Below are 19,117 nucleotides of genomic sequence, written 5' to 3'. Positions count from 1 at the left end.
ATACAGTATATATATATATATATACAGTATATATATATATATATATATAGTATATATATATATATATATATATATATATATCTCAAAGAAAGATGAAAGAAATAAATGTTGCTGAAATGAAATTGAGATGTATCAATTGGATGTTGTGAAATATGGTTGAATAAAGTAATTCAACCTTAACATACTGTAAAGCCATTGGTATTTGCTTTTTAAGTAGCCCAGTACAGGCTTGCTTGGGTAATTGGTGGTTGGGACTGGGTAGTGAGTGCTGTGTACTGTAAGAGGCCTATAGGAACAAATAAAATTTGCAGGCTAGATAGGCCTAGGCCTATTTAGCCTGCAGCCACAGATAGTCACACATGCATTTCAATGAGTGTCAAAGATAACGTACAGCAAAAAAAATTTACTGGCCAGCGTACATTCAAATGTCAATATCTTAACTATTATAGGCCTACCATTGAAATGAATGGGTTTACATAACAATAGCTGCATAAGGTGATCACTTGGGTCAAGAGAGATATTGCTGTTTCACTGCATTTATAGGTCTAGGCCTAGTAAAGCTAGCCCTACTACTACACATATACTGTACATACATTCATTTAGGCAAATACACATCAAAGTGCACAAGACAACGGAACTGTCACCGCAATTCCCACAACAAAATCAACAACAGTGTTTTAATTCTCATTTCATAGTCAACACCAAACATGACAGAATATATTTAGGTGATTGAGAGTAGCCTAATTCTAAGTCTCTACGGAACGCAAGAGGATTACTAAAGTTAATCCATGGCTTTCAAGTTTCATGTCACTCTGCTATGGCCCCAAAAAAGTGGAGTCGAACGTCGTACCTTCACACTCCTACGCCGCTGCGGCATCAAATTTTTTAGTTTCATTCATACGCCCATCAAAGTCACAATAAATTCAATACTTACAATCTTGCGAATCAATTCGCATCCCCAGCCCGAGCAAATTGTAGTCTGTGAAGTAACAAGTAATGAAGGTTTTATGAAATATCACATAATGGTTTTACAAATGAATGTCATTTTAAAAATGCGGAACTGACGATTCTAAAGCAGTACTTACCCGCCATGTTGTATATTTGACGACTACGTACGTACACGAGGGGCTATAGCGCCCTCAAATAGCATGTTAACCACAGATTAATAAAGAAAGAAGAGAATGTTTTTCTTTTCTTCTCAATTCGCTTTATTGCATAAAATCATTTTTACAGAAAACATTATACACAGAAAAAACACAGACAGATAAAATACAAAAAGATGAAAGAAAAACAAGGAAAAACGTCAATATATATAATTTTAATCAATGTTTATAGGCCTATATTTCTTATTTATTTTTCTTTAGTGCAGTATTTATTGCTTATCGACTAACAGTCTTATTACTCTTTCTCCATCATATATATCATACGCATAGTGGCAACAAATAATGCAGTAATAGCTATGAAATTTTCCAAAGTGAACAACAATGAACTCGACAGCAAATCAGGGCTACAATTTTACTTAAACGGCAAAGGTTGTACAAATGGTTATCCGTCAATCAAAAATGTTTAATAATTTGCTCATTATCAACCTTGTAGAGTGACTCGATGTCGATGTACCCGTACTCGCGCGAATAAGCGCCCGGGCGCTTAAATTATTTTTTTGCACTTTCTCATGGGCGCTTATTCAAACTGGGCGCTTATTCGAACGGGGCGCTTGTGAAAACAGAGTGGAAATTGAGGGGGCGCTTATGGAAATAAATGAAAATCGACAGGTTCTTACGGAAAATTATTAAATTCAAGAGGCACTTTTTGAATGAAAAGAGATTATTTAAGGACATTACGAATGGTGGTTAGGCGGAAAAATAATCGTCCAGAGAACATGGCTCATGACAAGAATGCGTGAATGTCATAATAGTGACTAGTCAAATAGTAGATGCAATTAGTGATGGTGGGTAGGGGTTAGCTTGTTGGCCATCGGCCGATTGAGATTAGCAGGATGGCATCATTGTATTTTTTCTTGAAAACTTCGATGAGAATGTGCTAAAGATCGGAAAAAGAAAAAGAGGAGTAAGACTAGGCATAGACATATAGGGCCTAATATATTCATTTTGATATTGACCTATGAAGAATGTGTTTCCACTCTGCAGCTCAAATCATGCCAACAACCACAGTTCCAGGATTGATTGGATTATTGATTTGCTAAAAAGAATATATTATGGAATTATTTTTATTCAAATTAGAAGTGGGCGCTTATTCAAACGGGGCGCTTAAGGAAATTTTCACATTAGGAGGGGCGGTTATTCGAGACAGGCGCTTATTCAAACGGGGCGCTTATTTGCGCGAGTACGGTAATATGCACGAAAAAAATATTGAGGGAAAACATAATATGTTAAAGATTGTTCCAATTTAGCCCATCCACAAGGACCATAAACATGAAAATAATGCACAGAATATCATCCAAATCTAAAATAATAATAACAGGCTACAGTACGGAAGGCCTAATGAAAATAATTAACTGTGAGAATAAGCTATAACTTAATATCTAAATGTTAACATTCTTTTTAAGACATTGATTTTGTTAGGTGCAGTTTTTGTTGACAAATGTCAGTGGCGTCTATCGCCATTGGCAGTGCGTATCTAGAAGTCTTGAAATGGTAGTGCTAAGGGGCTAATTAGTAAAATAAGGTGATTTTAGGTGATTTTTAATTACTTATGTGGGGCGACTGTGGGGATCGAGTAATTTTTTGGGAGGCGTGAGTAACTTTGGGGGGAGTGTGCCCCTGCACCCCCTATATATTGGCCATTGGACATTGTATTCGGCCATAAATATTGGCACCTTATGATTTGATTGATTGACAGCAGAAAAAATTCATTTTATTGGCTTTACAAGAAATTGAATATGATTGGCCAAAAGATGGGCTGAAGAAGTCCTATGGATGTATCCTTTTCCCCCTATTGTACGACAATTAAAATGTGTTATTTGTTGGTATTTTAATGACTCCTTCTTATTTGTTACATACGAAATATACATAAAATAATATATAAAAATAAGAAACTCATTTGAGCCATACATTCATGATCCATCTTTTTCATTCATGTGATTGCGTATTGTTTACTGTTCGAACAAAGTTAATAATAACAGTTAATCAATTTTTAAAGTCTTACTGTATTTTAAAGTTTCTAAAAGTTTTTATTCTCCCTTTATTGTTTGATGTTTAATTTAAGATATAAACATTATTTTCTTGGCATTGAACATGTAATTTGGTGTAATCTTGCCGAGTAATTAAATTTTCTAATTATATTGTATTTATCTATACAGACAATAAAGTTGCTTGAATCTTTAACTATAGTAGGCCCCCTGAAAACTTTAAAGTTGCAAAAACACATGGAAAACATTCAATCAGTCATCATATATCGATATATAGATGAATCGATCAATTAGTAAACCATTTTGATGTCGTTGTGGACTGCACTTTTTTCGGATAGTAGCAGTACCACTAATGTTTATTATTTTATGTGGAGAGAGATGAGAGAGCGTCGTAGCAACATGAAAGCTGCGGTAAAAGTTGGTAGACAAACAGAAATTTCATCACCAAAGAAATCCGGTAGATCCGAACATTCGGTAAGATATATTTAAGTTTATAATAATAGTCTTCCAAATAACAACGGTAAGAACTCGTAAAGTTGTATCCTAGGCTAGGTAAGGTAGGCTAGCCGTGTGAGATACAACAGTCCACATACATAATTAATAAGAGGGACGAGCGTGACCACTGCTTTTCCATGAATCGATACAGTAAACCCCAAGAAGCAAGGGGGGCCGGGGTCCCCCCTCGGGAAAATTTTGTTTCTTGACTTCTGAGGTGTCTTTTAATGACTCTTAAGTTCTTAAAAATTAAAGGTTTTTCCCCTCTTGTAACGGTCAGGCATAGAGCTCTACGATTCAAGTAAGCAAAACTCAACGAAGTGCACATAACATTGTTAATTGACTATTGCTATAAACTTGGGTTCAGAATTGTTTATTTGTGATTTGCGTTGCCATTGATCTTACCTAATTAATGCATTACATAATAAAACTTGATCACTGATCTACACTGATAACACTGGCCGACTGAGGGCGTATTTTTCTATCCGTATTATTACATCATGGATATTAATTTTAATAATTAACAAACAATTACAATAAAAAATGGTTTATAAATTGTACTAAAAGGGAAACTATACGGGAAACTATACATGCAAAAACACGTAATTTTCAAATTTTAATGCATTTTCAGGAAGCTTGGGTAATTTTGGGCAATTTTTGCTGAATCTTGGGTAATTTCGACCCAGTCATTGGGTATCAAAAATTGTAAGTGGTCACGCTGAGAGGATAAGATAAGATAAGATAAGAACTTTATTGTTCCACAAGGGAAATTCTTCTGCTCGTCATCACATAGGACAGGTAGGTGGTAGGGCTATGATGATGGGCCCATCATGGTACCCCTTAATAAAGACCTAATAAAAGTCCTTCTTGCTAAAAAGTCAGTATATATGTTAAACTGTTATTTATACTGACCTAGCCTATAATTTTAAGATCAGCTCTCCGGTAGGAAGGTTTATGAAAATAAATGAATGGAAAATATGAAAAAACCAAGATTTACATTCTTACCTGAGGCCTGATCAGATCTAGCCGAGTAGACCTATTAATGCTCTACTGTAGGCCTAGTTAGGCCTGTACTTGCATTTAATGTTAGTTGTTAATTTCATGATTATTCTTTTTTGATCATGTTATGTTATTGTTATGTGTGCAAATTTGTTGAGCTTCATTTATATGAATTGCTTTTATCTTTTCCAGAGACATCCAATTTTTCATGATGAGTTCAACTGCCGTTGTTCCATTTGCCGCAATTTCTACAAGACACTCATCAATGGGGGAAGAAACTATATTTATATGAATCCTCCTCTTTGTCTTCCGAAGGAGAAAGTTGTTAAACCCTTTGTCCATAACTGGATCAAGCTTGGAGATCGAGTGGTTGTAAAAGAGAAATTTTCAGGTACAGTTATAGAAAAATCAGTAATTAAACCCAGTAATATTGGTCCATTTTAAGTTGCTTTCTCTTGGGTTACCTTGTGTTTGAATAATAGTATTAGGGATGGAAACTTTCCATGTGTTATCCATCATATACAGGACAGAAGTAAACTATAATCAAGGGCGGATCCAGAAATGTCCGTATAAAATCAAAGTTTTTACTATTTCTCAACAATGATACAAATCTCAATGACAGGTCAGCAAAATCAAGTAGATCTATCCATAAGCGTGCACAGACAGCGCCACCTATTGGTCGGAAATCAAGTGAGAAAAAGACATCACCAACATTCGGAATTCAGACCCAAAAAGGATCTGGTCTTAGGGTAGGTTGAATTTGATTGATTCAAAGGCTTACAATAGTGTGTAAAATAAAATAAATAAATAAATATAAAATATTCTGCATGGATAGTGAATACAGTATAGAAATTTATGTATAACCTGTACTTTATAGGCCTTTTTATGGAGGAAATTTACAATTACAAGAAAGGGAGGGTGAATTGACACAAATAAATTACTGTATTACAATATTTAGTTCATCATATTATCATTAACCGATTATCTAAATTATATTTATCATTCAATGCTTGAGCATAGAAAATGTTTTAATCTTTAAGTCATTTCCCAGGAAATTTTATGAAGTATTTATTCATTGTTCATTCAAAAATAGTATGCTCTAGCATTCCAACATCGTTCTTCTTAACTATGAGAAATCATTGCATCTATTTATGTTCTTTTTTTAATGTTTTTTCAATAAAAGAAACATAACAATAACTATAGCCAACCTCTTTCTGCAATAATAATTATGAATCTAGTTGCTATGGTTACTACAGTAAATGCTGTTATCTATGGAAACCATACATTATGATGGATAGATTCTCAATGACGTACATAAGTGCATCTGTTTAGTTCTCTATAATATAATAGGTGTATGTATATATGTGCATATATACATATATATGTATATATGTGCATAATACTATATATATATATATATATATATATATATATTGATTTTAGAAATATAATTTCGATGAAAATAGAAAATATTGTTCAATTTCATATTGGAAATGGCTAATTTTTCAATATATTTTCTACCACAGTCAAAATGTGAGCCTTCAAAAGATAGAAACGTAGTAAAATTTATTAATAGCACCAGTTTTGATTGTGGACTCGCGCTCCATATTCACTATTTTGGGCTTGGAGAAGTTGCGAAAATCTTATCAGTACCATCATAATTAATCGGACTACATAACAATAGAAATTTTAACTTGCATTACTCTCCCATTTTCAATACCATTTTTTTCTGTGCCTGAAGTGTTAGGTTAGGCTTACCAACAGGTGCAGCTCGACACTAGAGTTGCCCTGCGCTACTAGTATGAGCCTGAAATTTAATGTTAAAGGTCAAATTGCCTGCTACGATGCTGACTTCATCTAGGTCACAGCCTACCACATGCTGGTTGTTACAAATACAAACCTCATTACAGTACTTGTTTGGACAGCAGTCCCATAAAATCATGAGGTAGTCATGTGATTCAATGGATTAATGGTCTGCATGTGTACCATATAAATTGGGCTAGCTCAGTTCAGTAGTGTAGATTTCCAATGAAAAAAAGATAGATCAGGTCCACTGCAATAATTATTAACACATTAAAAGAAGACCAAGGTTAATACCACTATTCAAGCATGTTTATAAAACAGTTTTGGTATAATACTCTCATTTGAAAAATAAATTGTTCTAGTGTTAGTCTCAGTCATATTCTCATTATTTCACTACAGTACTAGCATTTTATTTTCTCTTCCGATTCCCCCAATATTTGTGTTCAACTAACTTCACTTATGCTCTACCAGCTGTAATTTTTCAATTGCAAGTTGGACTTTCAAACTCTTAAATAAGTAACGAGATGTCATTATTGTCATACATAATTTAATAATTGGAATTAAACAAATTTTTTAAATACATATATAACTTAATAGGATATTTAACATTTTATTTAATATACCTGTGTTTAATTCAAACCTTAATTCGATTTTTTAGGATGTAGATAAGAAGGCCAAAGGACAGCTTCCATCTGAAGCAATAAGGCATGTGAATCGTTGGAGTCAAGAATATGGTCAAGAACAAGCTGATAAAATGGCGGCAATGCTACAAAAACTCTACATATCCAGGGGAAAGAGAAAGAAAGAGAAAAAAGTAAAGAGAGTTATACCCATGCGAGCTAATAGTAACACACGCCATACAGAGAGGCAATATCATAAAAGAGTTACTTTAAAGGAACTATGATACGATCCACGATCCCCGTTCCCCTTTTCAGCAGATCTAGCTGTTACTGCTACAGTGTTTTATAATAATATTGAGCCATGTTATTATATAGAATACTAGTGTAATAAATATACTTAAGCAATCACTCTATACAGTGCATACCTCGCCCTATACTTGAATATAGTACCAACAACACAAATAATGGGCGAAATTGCAGCATAACTTCAAGAAAATAATGGAATCACCTGTCGTATTCAGGCACATTGTTTTTTTTTTAGTGCTGCCCGAATACAAGGGCGATTACATTATTTTCTCTTATGCTCGATGGTAAAAATTGAATTTCTGTGACTTTGACCTTTCCTTCTGAAAATTGAATGTTGTCTTTCTTTGATTATTACATATCATTCCATTCATCTGTTTCTGCATAAACTTGCTAAGAGACAGCAGTGAATACATAACCTCCTTGGCGGAGGTAATAAATCAAATGGTGCAACTGTATAATCACAACTCAGTTCAATTGTTATTAACATGAAATTATTTAACAACTTTTTTAAACAGATAAAAATATTATATTGGTGTTTTTACGACAAATAGTGTTTATACTGGCTTGTAACGGAAGAAGTTAGCTGCTATTGAATAGTTTTTCATTTTGAATATTATATTTTCATACATTTCATTCATTGAATGAAAACAAAATTTGTAATAAATTATTTTTTAATTGAACATGACTGATTTCTGTTCTTTATTTTGAAGACCCTATCAGATGTATCATACAATATGCAACAGACATAAAATGTACACTTGAAAAAAAATGAGAGTAGAGCCGTGGAGGGCCAATAGCAGTCACAAACATGCTGTTGGGAAGGGGAATTCCCCTGTGGACAAGCTTGGATTCTCCGCCTTCAGACAGCACTCGCACTAAAATATTAATTTGCTGAACCATAAATGAATGAATATCGCATGCAATATCAAAAATACGACCAGGAATAAAAATCTGATACACTAAAGCATGGAATATGAACAATAAAAATATTGTTAATAAAATTTTTGTTTAGTATAAGCATTTGCTTAACAAAGACATAGATGCAAGACATACATAAATAAAATTATAAATATTGTATCCCTACAAAAAATAACTTAATATACATTTGTGGTGCCACAAATAATAAAAATCCATCTTTAAATTAAAATGACAATCAGTTCACAAACATCAAAAAAACATTGATCCAAGTTTTAATAAAAGTTCTTTACCTAGTTGAAAAATATTCATCTGGTTTGTGAACATTAAGCATTAAGACGTTTAATAGTTAATTTTTTTTTTCAAAGCAAAAATTTGTGAAAGTAACATTGATGGTTCCACTACAGGCCAGTTCTGTCTAATGAGAGGATCATACTGATGACTTCAATCTATTCTGAAGAAGCTGTCCATTGTGGAAAAACAGCAAAACAGTTAGTTTCACAAATTCTTTACAAAAATTGATAAATTTATTAAAATAAATTTTGATTTACCAACATATAGATGCAAATCTCAATCTAAGTCTTAATGAGCCGTTATGAAAATATGTATTTTAAAAATATATATGTAATTACATAGCTCTAAAATACCAAATAATTCATCCTATTTACAGAATGCCTATGTTACTCTTTAATAAAAAAGCAATATTTATACATTAGATTAAGTTTAAGCTCAAGTTGTATGTAATGTACTGTGTGTAATGTAGTTAGATTTATATAGCGGTTTATACCAAAATCTATAAGTGCTCAAGGTGTAGGCTAATTCGTACAGTAATTCCTTTTCCATTAAGGGTCACTTGGTATCTGAGCAGTGCCAACTTCTCTTGTCTGTCCACACAAGGGGCTGTATGGACCAGTACCCCAGAGTAACCCCCTACTCATTTTGAAAGATATACTTTATAGTGTACATGAGCCAATTGTGTAGTCTGAGCCTACAGAATACAGTCTTCATCTCCTTCATTTGAGAGGATCCTACCAGACCCATATGCCAATAATACGGTGATTTGGATTTGTCCCACACCGTACTGCTAGAACGGATTCAAATATTCATGAACATCCTCTGTTCTCTGCAAAACGCAGATGCGACAAGAACTCAATCTTCTCACATGCACAGATGATTTCTTAGTGATGTCATTACGTTCTAAGTCCAATCACAGGCTCCCCATTAGGGCTATAGGTTGCAGTGCCTCTGCTTCCACCGCTTGGCCATTTGACATGGTCGATGATGAAACTTTTTCTGTCACTGTTTATATATTTGTGCGTCGCATAACTTTCCTTCACTTCTGCAATAGTATATATTACTCTAAATTTGATCAATTCAAATTATATAATATTATTGGTAATACCAACAAAAAATAATTATTTTAAATTAAAATGTTTCGGCCTACTGACTCAAATTCAGCTACCAACAGAATATATTATTAATATAGCATTATTATTTACTATATATATATTATAAATAGGTATTAATAGAAAAAAATTATTTAATAATATTAAATTGATATTTGTATACAATAAGTTATACGTTATTATAGAATTTATTGGTTTACTGTACAACTAATTAGTTGACTAAATCAACATTCTGCTATGATTTTAACCAATTGCAATGGAAACAATATTAAATAGATACAATCACACATTCACATTAACTCCTCTTCCACTCTACAGTACAAACTAATGGAATGAAGCTCTATCCAAAGCATTGCGAACATGTTTTCGTTGAATTGTATAAGAGACAGGCATTAAGACGTTTAATAGTTAATTTTTTTTTTCAAAGCAAAAATTTGTGAAAGTAACATTGATGGTTCCACTACAGGCCAGTTCTGTCTAATGAGAGGATCATACTGATGACTTCAATCTATTCTGAAGAAGCTGTCCATTGTGGAAAAACAGCAAAACAGTTAGTTTCACAAATTCTTTACAAAAATTGATAAATATATTAAAATAAATTTTGATTTACCAACATATAGATGCAAATCTCAATCTAAGTCTTAATGAGCCGTTATGAAAATATGTATTTTTAAAATATATATGTAATTACATAGCTCTAAAATACCAAATAATTCATCCTATTTACAGAATGCCTATGTTACTCTTTAATAAAAAAGCAATATTTATACATTAGATTAAGTTTAAGCTCAAGTTGTATGTAATGTACTGTGTGTAATGTAGTTAGGTTTATATAGCGGTTTATACCAAAATCTTTAAGTGCTCAAGGTGTAGGCTAATTCGTACAGTAATTCCTTTTCCATTAAGGGTCACTTGGTATCTGAGCAGTGCCAACTTCTCTTGTCTGTCCACACAAGGGGCTGTATGGACCCTGTCTCTTATACACATCTAGATGTGTATAAGAGACAGGGCCAAAGGACAGCTTCCATCTGAAGCAATAAGGCATGTGAATCGTTGGAGTCAAGAATATGGTCAAGAACAAGCTGATAAAATGGCGGCAATGCTACAAAAACTCTACATATCCAGGGGAAAGAGAAAGAAAGAGAAAAAAGTAAAGAGAGTTATATCCATGCGAGCTAATAGTAACACACGCCATACAGAGAGAAGGGCGCCCTGTACGTTGGGCACGAAGTATAGGAAACTTGCATGGTTAAAAAGAAGGGCGCCGCCTACGTTGGGCACGACTTCCGCCTCATGTTTACAATGCGAGAACTCTATCTTGTATTTCTAGTATCTTTGATTTGTCCCACACCGTACTGCTAGAACGGATTCAAATATTCGTGAACATCCTCTGTTCTCTGCAAAACGCAGATGCGACAAGAACTCAATCTTCTCACATGCACAGATAATTTCTTAGTGATGTCATTACGTTCTAAGTCCAATCAAAAGCTCCCCATCAGGGCTATAGGTTGCAGTGCCTCTGCTTCCACCGCTTGGCCATTTGACATGGTCACCGCTTGACCATTTGACATGGTCACCGCTTGGCCATTTGACATGGTCGATGATGAAACTTTTTCTGTCACTGTTTATATATTTGTGCGTCGCATAACTTTCCTTCACTTCTGCAATAGTATATATTACTTTAAATTTGATCAATTCAAATTATATAATATTATTGGTAATACCAACAAAAAATAATTATTTTAAATTAAAATGTTTCGGCCTACTGACTCGAATTCAGCTACCAATAGAATATATTATTAATATAGCATTATTATTTACTATATATATATTATAAATAGGTATTAATAGAAAAAAATTATTTAATAATATTAAATTGATATTTGTATACAATAAGTTATACATTATTATAGAATTTATTGGTTTACTGTACAACTAATTAGTTGACTAAATCAACATTCTGCTATGATTTTAACCAATTGCAATGGAAACAATATTAAATAGATACAATCACACATTCACATCAACTCTTCTTCCACTCTACAGTACAAACTAATGGAATGAAGCTCTATCCAAAGCATTGCGAACATGTTTTCGTTGAATACGATAAAGTGAGAAGGTGTGCGGGAAGGGTTCTTAAAGCCGTCCATCGCAATCAAGCCTGTAGCAAAGTACCTGTGTTAAAAATATAAAGAAATGAAGAAAATAATTATTCATTTATTTATCTATTAGTAGAAGCATGTGGTTCAGCATTAAGATTTTGGGCTTTATACTGAGAGGCTGCGCAGCAGGTTCAAGCCTGATACTAGTCCCAAAACATTACATTTGTCTCCCTTCATCCAGCAGTATAAATGGGCACCTGGTAGGTAAATGAATTTGAATGAAATTGGGTGGGGATGAATACTTTTCAGGGACAGCAGAGGTTGCACTTTGTTCATAGATTCAATGACCAAGGAAAAACATGGTTATTCATCAGTGGCATATCTCTGAGTACTGGGTGGGGGGAAGTGAAAATGAGTTGGAGCTAGCTGGGAGATTAAGGAAATTCATAACTACGGTACTTCATTTTTTAGCAAACTAAAAGCAAAAGGCGCTATATATAAGAAAAAAACCACAGTAACTAAAAATTACAAAATTGCTAAATCAATGTTATTATTTAATTAAAATATTGCTGACTCAAAATATAATATTATAATATTTCTATTGTTATTATTACGATTGACCACACAAACCATGAAATCATTAATTTTTTTTCAACCTCTAATAAAAAAAATGACATATCGTACCTTCCTATACAATGCGTCAAATCTATCCTTTCGCTAACCTTTGACATTCCTCTATCCATCACGTCTCTAGGGACAATAAACGGTTGCCTAGCTTTCCTCTGGTCACTTGGCAAGAGTACATTATCTTTGGACAGTGCTTCCAGTTCAGACAAAGAATGCTGATCGCTTGTGTTCAGTACCATGGGCTCGTTCATGTGAGCTTGAATGCTTAGCTGGTCTGCTGGTACGTTAGGATCTCCCTGTACGAAAGAAGTTGGTTTAGTAACAGCATTGGTGGCTTCAGAAATTTGTCGACTGGACTCTGCCAGACAGCATGGGTCAGGGGTCAGACATGCTAAGGGCCTCCAGACAAGGGCAAAGAGATTTAATGGTTTAGATTGGTAAAAATTGTGCTTTTATTTATTGAAATGAAAATGTTCCCGCTAGAAATGTCCTTTTTTGGAAGATAAAGAAATCTTAAATCTTGAATATATGTACTGCAACCACAATACCTTTCTATGGTTGAATTAGCAAAGGAGGTCTATGTATGTCCATGGGGAACAGAATTCCCTAATGTAACCCTATTGGCACTGCCACAAAGTAACACTTAGATGGTTGGTTAAAAGTATGTCTAATTTGATAACATGTGATCAATTGTCAGTGACAGATTTAAAGACGACCCTAGCCGGCCTCCCCCCTAATTTTTTTAAAATTATAAAAAAAATATAGAAAAAAAAAAGAAAATTACATTCAGACTTAAGCATGAGAGTGCCATTTCCGGCCATCTAGATGTGCCATAATCATAATTGAATTCTAGAAGGCTTTCAAGGTGGGTTGGACATCAACAAAATGTTTGTTACTAGACTGTAGTCTAATTTTTAAGGCAAAAACTGCTGGGATGGGTAAAACTTGGTGACTTATTAGTTTAGTTAGTTTCCTTTAATCATCAGGAAAATGGAATTAAGGCAAGATAGTAGGACTAGATAGTAGGGCTAGGGGATGAAATTTGAAAAAAAAATGTTTTCCTTAATACTAAAAATACACATTCATAGTAATATTTAATTCCAAGAAATGAAAACAATAAAAATTAATCTCACCGTCACTTTGACGCCATGTAAGTTGTTGCCATGGTAGGAGACCATCACCAATTCAATTCCGTGACCTCCGTATGTTCCTTTGTAAAGACCCGGTTGAACTGGCTGGTTAGCCTCCTTCCCTGTTGGAATATGCAGCCGTCTGAAGTTACATGAAGCACTGATGAAAAAAAAAAAATTACTTGGCAATTTAGTACAACATTTGAAGTGACAAGATTCTGTACTTAGAACTTCACCAGTAAAGCTCCATCTACACTATCAGATTCTATGTGACAAATTTGTGTTGTCACATTAGTTTGTCACCTACAATTTCATAGTGTGGACAGAGCTTAAAATAAAGTCAAAGCCGAAGCTCTGAGGTCACAACTGATTCCCTATCTCTCTTTCTGTGACATTTGGACCAGAATAGTCAATGTTTTTGAAGTTTTCTATTGAACAGGCACAGACAGCATCAGGAACCCGGAAGAATAGGTTTTGAATAAAGACTGATTATGGACAGGTATACTAATTTATTGTTATTATTCCTATCACTAATGCCATATATGATGCTGGTTGGAAAGCTGATATAGGATGTTGGGATGAGTGGAGAAAGTGATAAGAAGTGTGTACTATGCTGTAGTGTTAATGGGTATACAAGTGACTTTTCTAGGCCAGCAGGAGAAGGCTGGTATGTAAACTTGGGTGTAAAATAGGGGGTATAATATATATATATCCTTCAAAACTTCAAATAATCTTCATACCTGCTAGCTCCATACAATATTTTCCTTTGGAACCATATAAATGACAAATTTCTGCAAAAATTAACAAACTTGTCATTTGTCTCTTTTTAATAAATTTGAACCAAAAAAAAACTTACTCAAACTGCATATTAATGAAAAATTGTATCCTGAGAAGTTCAAGTCTGTAATCAACTGCACATGGTAAAATGTCAATGCCTAGCTCTTCATGAATCCATTGCTGCAGTTCCTGAAATAAAATAATATGGGTCTTGGATGGATGGGTGTAATAAAGTTCTTGTCTATTGCTTTAATATTTATCCAAACATTTTTTCAAGGAATAGGGCAAAATTGCAGCCAATACTACACATTATGCAAAAATTCATAACAAACAGGTGTTTGGAAATTCTAGTTTGCTTGTTTACATCTCCTGTGAATTTGATTACGTCAGCGTGTGGATGAAAACTTCCAGGCCATTGCAATGGTTCCTATTGCTTTACAGCATAGGAAACAACAATGATTACAATGTTGATAATGATAACATTTTTTTTTGCGGGAGGGGGGGGGAAGGGGTGTTCCAAGTAGGGACTGAGACAGCTTTTGTCTCAGGTAGGGAAAAGGCACTTCCAGAAGATCTGGTTTAATGAGCTTTCTTAATAAATTAAATTATATATTAGGTGATACCTATGGTCAGCTGTCTTTATGAAGTCAATACAATTGAGTAGTAAGAACATTCAAACATCATGAATGCATGACAAAAGGATTAGTTTCCAGAGATTTTCACTTAATAGTGGGAGCGTGGTACATCATGCTGACTTTCGAGAAACTCCTGCCACACCCGGAACCCAGATAATTACAAGTAAATTTTGACCACCTTCTTGATCTCAACTTAACTAGAACTTCTAATGCTGATGAACAAATTATTCCAGCGAATGTCGTATCACAAAAGTTTTACTTAAGCATTTTACTTAAGTGTATTACTTGTTAAAATAACTAACCTCTTGTTTATTTGAGCCCTTCCTGTGTCTATCTGGTTTACAGCATTTAAAGGAAAAGTCATCCATACTTCCACCCTGTAAGCAAAATTATCATAAAAATAAAAATATGAATTACTTAAATTATACTTCATTCTTGCAATTTGCAAGTATTACATAGTAAGGCTGGACATTAATTGTTAAACCTTGTTTTGCGAACTTATTTTTTTTAAGGTCGTCAGAGGAGGGCGGATAAAAAAAAATAAAATTTTGTTTTCTTATATAGCAAATAGTTTTGCCAAAACCATCCAGGTGGAGAAGAAATTATAAATAAAATTTTATTGGTGAATGTTAAACAATGTAATAATGCAATGGTTAAATGCTTTAAATTTACATACTTAGGTATAAAATAAGTTTTGCCTAAGTATTTATATATAAATTTCGTTTTCTTCTTGTTTTCAATTTTTTATAGTTATATTTATCTGTTGATTCTATGAATGACTGTTAGAAAAATTGTTCTACTTACAGGCGTGAAAAGGAATGGGTGCACATTGCTGGGTTTGCCTTTTAGGCATAAAAGCCTTGTGATGTTGTCATCATCCACTGTGATTTTGAAGACCTTTTTCTTTCTGAGAGGATCACAAACATTAGGGTCTGGGGGTGCAAAGTACTGGGTTCCTATTATGGCTCCTTTATCAAACTGAAACACAATTGAAAATTTTATATTTCCTAAATTTAATAATTAATGGTATTGTATTTTCTTTTAGAAATTTTTCGAGAAATGCAATGAGAGTATTATACACTCAATAAGAAGTATATTTAAGAGTACTCCCATAGGACAGGACTACAACAAAAAAATTCTCAGATCAAAACAATAAAGCGTTTGCTGAATTAAGCCGACTTTCCATGCAAATTGTTTCGCGCGAATTGAAAATGTTTGACTGTACGCATGCGCAGTATAATTTTCATGCGCGAGTCCTAATTGCTCACTTCTTTGCTTGTGGTTGTTCACATCAGCAAATTCGAAATGATTCAACTAATGTGCAGCCAATCAGATCAAGAAAATTTTTTTTATTGCGCCCATCAGCTCAGTACCGAATTGATGAGTGTACACGTCACCATGACACATGAACAGCATCATGGCAGCAATGTTTGAAATAAAATGTGTATATCAAATATTTTCGTTCATGTAGCGGATACTGGGAGTTTGATATGGTCATACCATATTTTCTGACTAAGTAACCACAAGTACTGTAGATAATGACGATACACACGAGCTACTGTATGCACTATGCGTTACAATACTGATACACACCCATAGAGCTATTAAACAACTAGAGTGCTGACAAGATGGCGGAGCAATGCAGAGTTGTGTATGTGTACCATCCAAGATGGCTGCCGTAGGAAAGCGCCACCTTCAGGCTTAGTATGCATATTATTACATAAATAAGCCCTCTGACTGAATATTATTTCATTAATGATAATTAGTATTGATAATGACAAATTATTAAACTGTCATAGCCAAAAACAGGCCAAGTAGAGCATCTTATTCAAATATTAAAAAGAATTAAAATCGTGTACATTACACCCATACACCGCAACGCTCGAGTTTCAAAATACGGGTAACTAGCTGTACTGAACTTTCTGTGTAGATTGAGGGCGCAATTGAAAATGATAGTGCTCAGGGGAAATTTGATTGGCTGAATCTATGGCAGCCATCTTGGATGGTACACACACACACACAGCTCTGCATATTTCGAACATCGAATACATTGCAGTTAGCGCTCTAGTATTCTTATTATATCTCTATGTACACACCTTGATTGATAGAAGCCCTCCATATGGATTGATCTTTGGTTGCCAGGTTCCAATCAAATTTCCATATTTTCTAAGAACTTAATAAATATAATAATTATTATTATGATGGTAATAATACTAATATATCAATAATATCTATCATCATTTGCTACACTGTTTCATCTTGGGTTGTTACTAATTAATACTATATAATTTATTATAAATAATTAATATTATATACAGTATCACAGGTAAGACAGCCTCAATGAGCTGATGAGAGGAAAGCATAAGAATCAATAGGTACTGTACTATAATGCCTTATAAAAAAAAATCTTTTTATGGTTGGGGACTATATAAACTTTGTTTTAAGGCAGGTACCAAAACATTTATTTGTAACATAAAGGACATATGTTTAAGAAGGTAATAAAAGACTTGATAAATGCAAATACATTAATGATGTATTGTCCCCTGAAATAAGGCATGTTATTTTTAGTAATTTTTCATGGACAATATAATTCTAACCTTTATATAATTCCTATTAGATCTATACTTCAATTATGTCTCTCTCATGTTTAAATTATAAAATTCAGGTAAAAGTAACAATAATACAAACAAAGCAAGTTAATTTATATACCTTTAGTATAAATGATTTTATAACTTGTATTCCATGTGTTGAAATCTTCCGATGTAAATTTGTATTCTGGAATAGTAACAAAATATTTGTGAATATTTTACTTTTGTTTTGTTATTATTTTAAATTTGTTTACAAGAACAAGTGAACTTGCCAATTACTTTAGTTCCTCTGGTATATGCCCATCCCCCTTCAACACAAAATTTGGCCAATTTTGGGATGGCCTTATGATGGAAATCCCCATTTTCAATCAAAGGGGAGTTTTTTCAGCACTGCATGAATTCAAGTTGAAATTTTGTTTTTTAGAGTATGGGTGATTGGAAATGTCAGCTCTTTCAAATTATCCCACACTCTTGACTCTTGAATGAGGGTAGGCTGGTACGTAAAAATGGCCGTAAAATAGGGGGTGGGATTTTATACCCAAGTTACTACAGTACAGATTATAAACCCTCCATAAAACTAAGTCACATCATTATTAGGCAAAAATAGAAAAATTGAGTTTCTCAAACCCCTTAATCTAGAAAAAAAAACAAAAAAAACAAAAAAAAAAACAGGTCATTGCAAAATAGGCCCATATGCCAAAATTAAGTACAGCTATCGTCCTTTATTTCTTTACTGGTTGGGTTCTTGGTATATTCTGGAAGTATAGCATCAAACCACCAGGTTGGTTATTGATCCATTCATTGAAAGGTTGACTCATCAAATTAACTCATGACTCATTATTTATTGTTGATTTCAAAATAAAATAACAATTATAATCTTGGTGTCCTTGAAACTTCACATGATTTGGTTCATTAACTAGGACAGGCAGGACGTCTTCACCCACCCAGTCTCATGCATGTGCTACTGGTTGGGCACTACAGAGGCCTTTATAGTGTTTTCATCAGGCATACTCTAGCTAGGGTGACCTACTCCAGCCAGTACTGTAGCAGCAAAACCAATCCTGTGGCTTTACTTACAGTCAGTAGATAGCCTACATGTCCTACTACTAGGTCCAAGGAGGTATGCCTCTCTCTAGCTAGGCCCATCTGTCTATCTAGCCTAGGCCAGTCTTCTTACCTCTGAGACACAATGTCTGCCACACAGTTTCAACATTCGACACCTCATAAAAGCGTTTACATACTTGAGCAACACTTGCAAGATCTGAACCACTTAGTAACTTGAACACATGTGCTAATAATTCAAGAGGAAAGGTCTGAATATTCAATATTTCTGATCCATCACAATACTTATTATGTTTAAAATCATCCATGTTTACAATTCCTCCATGCAACAACATTCACACCATCACACACCAGTCCACCAGCCAGGAAGCCTGGTTGGCCTGGCTAGCCAGGCACCTCTCTCGAGCGAGGAAGCAGGCTCGAGTTGGAAGGAAAAGTTCATTTTGTTTGAAGGGGAATGTAAATACTGTTTTATGAATAATAGAGTACTGCATTTCTAATGAG

General features: G+C 34.0%; 3 protein-coding genes across 3 annotated transcripts in view; 1 reads left to right on the top strand and 2 right to left on the bottom strand.

Moving 5' to 3' along the window:
* Positions 1–1,133, bottom strand: part of LOC117119031 (serine/threonine-protein phosphatase 4 regulatory subunit 1-like) — a 43,374-nt gene extending 42,241 nt beyond the window's left edge. Inside the window, exons 1-2 of the mRNA XM_033263839.1 lie at positions 1,086–1,133; positions 935–979 (exon numbers count right to left, since the gene is read on the bottom strand). Of these exons, the coding sequence (XP_033119730.1) occupies positions 935–979; positions 1,086–1,092 (52 nt within the window). The 5' untranslated portion in view covers positions 1,093–1,133. The remainder of the gene's footprint in view (positions 1–934; positions 980–1,085) is intronic.
* A 2,321-nt stretch (positions 1,134–3,454) lies between these two features.
* LOC117119050 lies at positions 3,455–8,051 on the top strand. The gene is made up of 4 exons (XM_033263860.1): positions 3,455–3,622; positions 4,835–5,033; positions 5,265–5,391; positions 7,104–8,051. Exons 1-4 carry the CDS (start codon positions 3,455–3,457, stop codon positions 7,108–7,110), a joined length of 501 nt encoding a protein of 166 aa, XP_033119751.1. The 3' UTR covers positions 7,111–8,051.
* LOC117118969 (F-box only protein 31-like) lies at positions 6,733–19,008 on the bottom strand. Its single transcript, XM_033263719.1, has 10 exons — positions 18,729–19,008; positions 17,673–17,738; positions 17,060–17,136; positions 15,768–15,941; positions 15,266–15,340; positions 14,408–14,517; positions 13,555–13,711; positions 12,479–12,717; positions 11,783–11,867; positions 6,733–10,054 (listed from the first exon to the last, which is right to left on the bottom strand). Exons 1-10 carry the CDS (start codon positions 18,946–18,948, stop codon positions 9,983–9,985), a joined length of 1,275 nt encoding a protein of 424 aa, XP_033119610.1. The 5' UTR covers positions 18,949–19,008; the 3' UTR covers positions 6,733–9,982.
* Positions 19,009–19,117: the final 109 nt, after the last annotated feature.

This window comes from Anneissia japonica, unplaced genomic scaffold, assembly GCF_011630105.1.
Source record: "Anneissia japonica isolate Jap-2015-1 unplaced genomic scaffold, ASM1163010v1 scaffold1826_len1998817_cov189, whole genome shotgun sequence".
Classification (NCBI taxonomy): Eukaryota; Metazoa; Echinodermata; class Crinoidea; order Comatulida; family Comatulidae; genus Anneissia; species Anneissia japonica.
The sequence above is the reverse complement of the archived record's forward strand: the minus strand, read 5'-3'. Positions and strand labels throughout refer to the sequence as shown.

Bases quoted from the DNA above. Each gene is read 5' to 3' on its own strand.
- LOC117119050 (XM_033263860.1), top strand. From the start codon at position 3,455: ATGTCGTTGTGGACTGCACTTTTTTCGGATAGTAGCAGTACCACTAAT. The intron at 3,623-4,834 runs GTAAGATATATT...TATCTTTTCCAG, and splicing joins CCGGTAGATCCGAACATTCG to AGACATCCAATTTTTCATGA. The intron at 5,034-5,264 runs GTACAGTTATAG...TCTCAATGACAG, and splicing joins TGTAAAAGAGAAATTTTCAG to GTCAGCAAAATCAAGTAGAT.
- LOC117118969 (XM_033263719.1), bottom strand. From the start codon at position 18,948: ATGTTGTTGCATGGAGGAATTGTAAACATGGATGATTTTAAACATAAT. The intron at 14,518-15,265 runs GTTAGTTATTTT...ATTTTATTTCAG, and splicing joins AGGGCTCAAATAAACAAGAG to GAACTGCAGCAATGGATTCA. The intron at 11,868-12,478 runs GTACGATATGTC...TTTTTAACACAG, and splicing joins TTGACGCATTGTATAGGAAG to GTACTTTGCTACAGGCTTGA.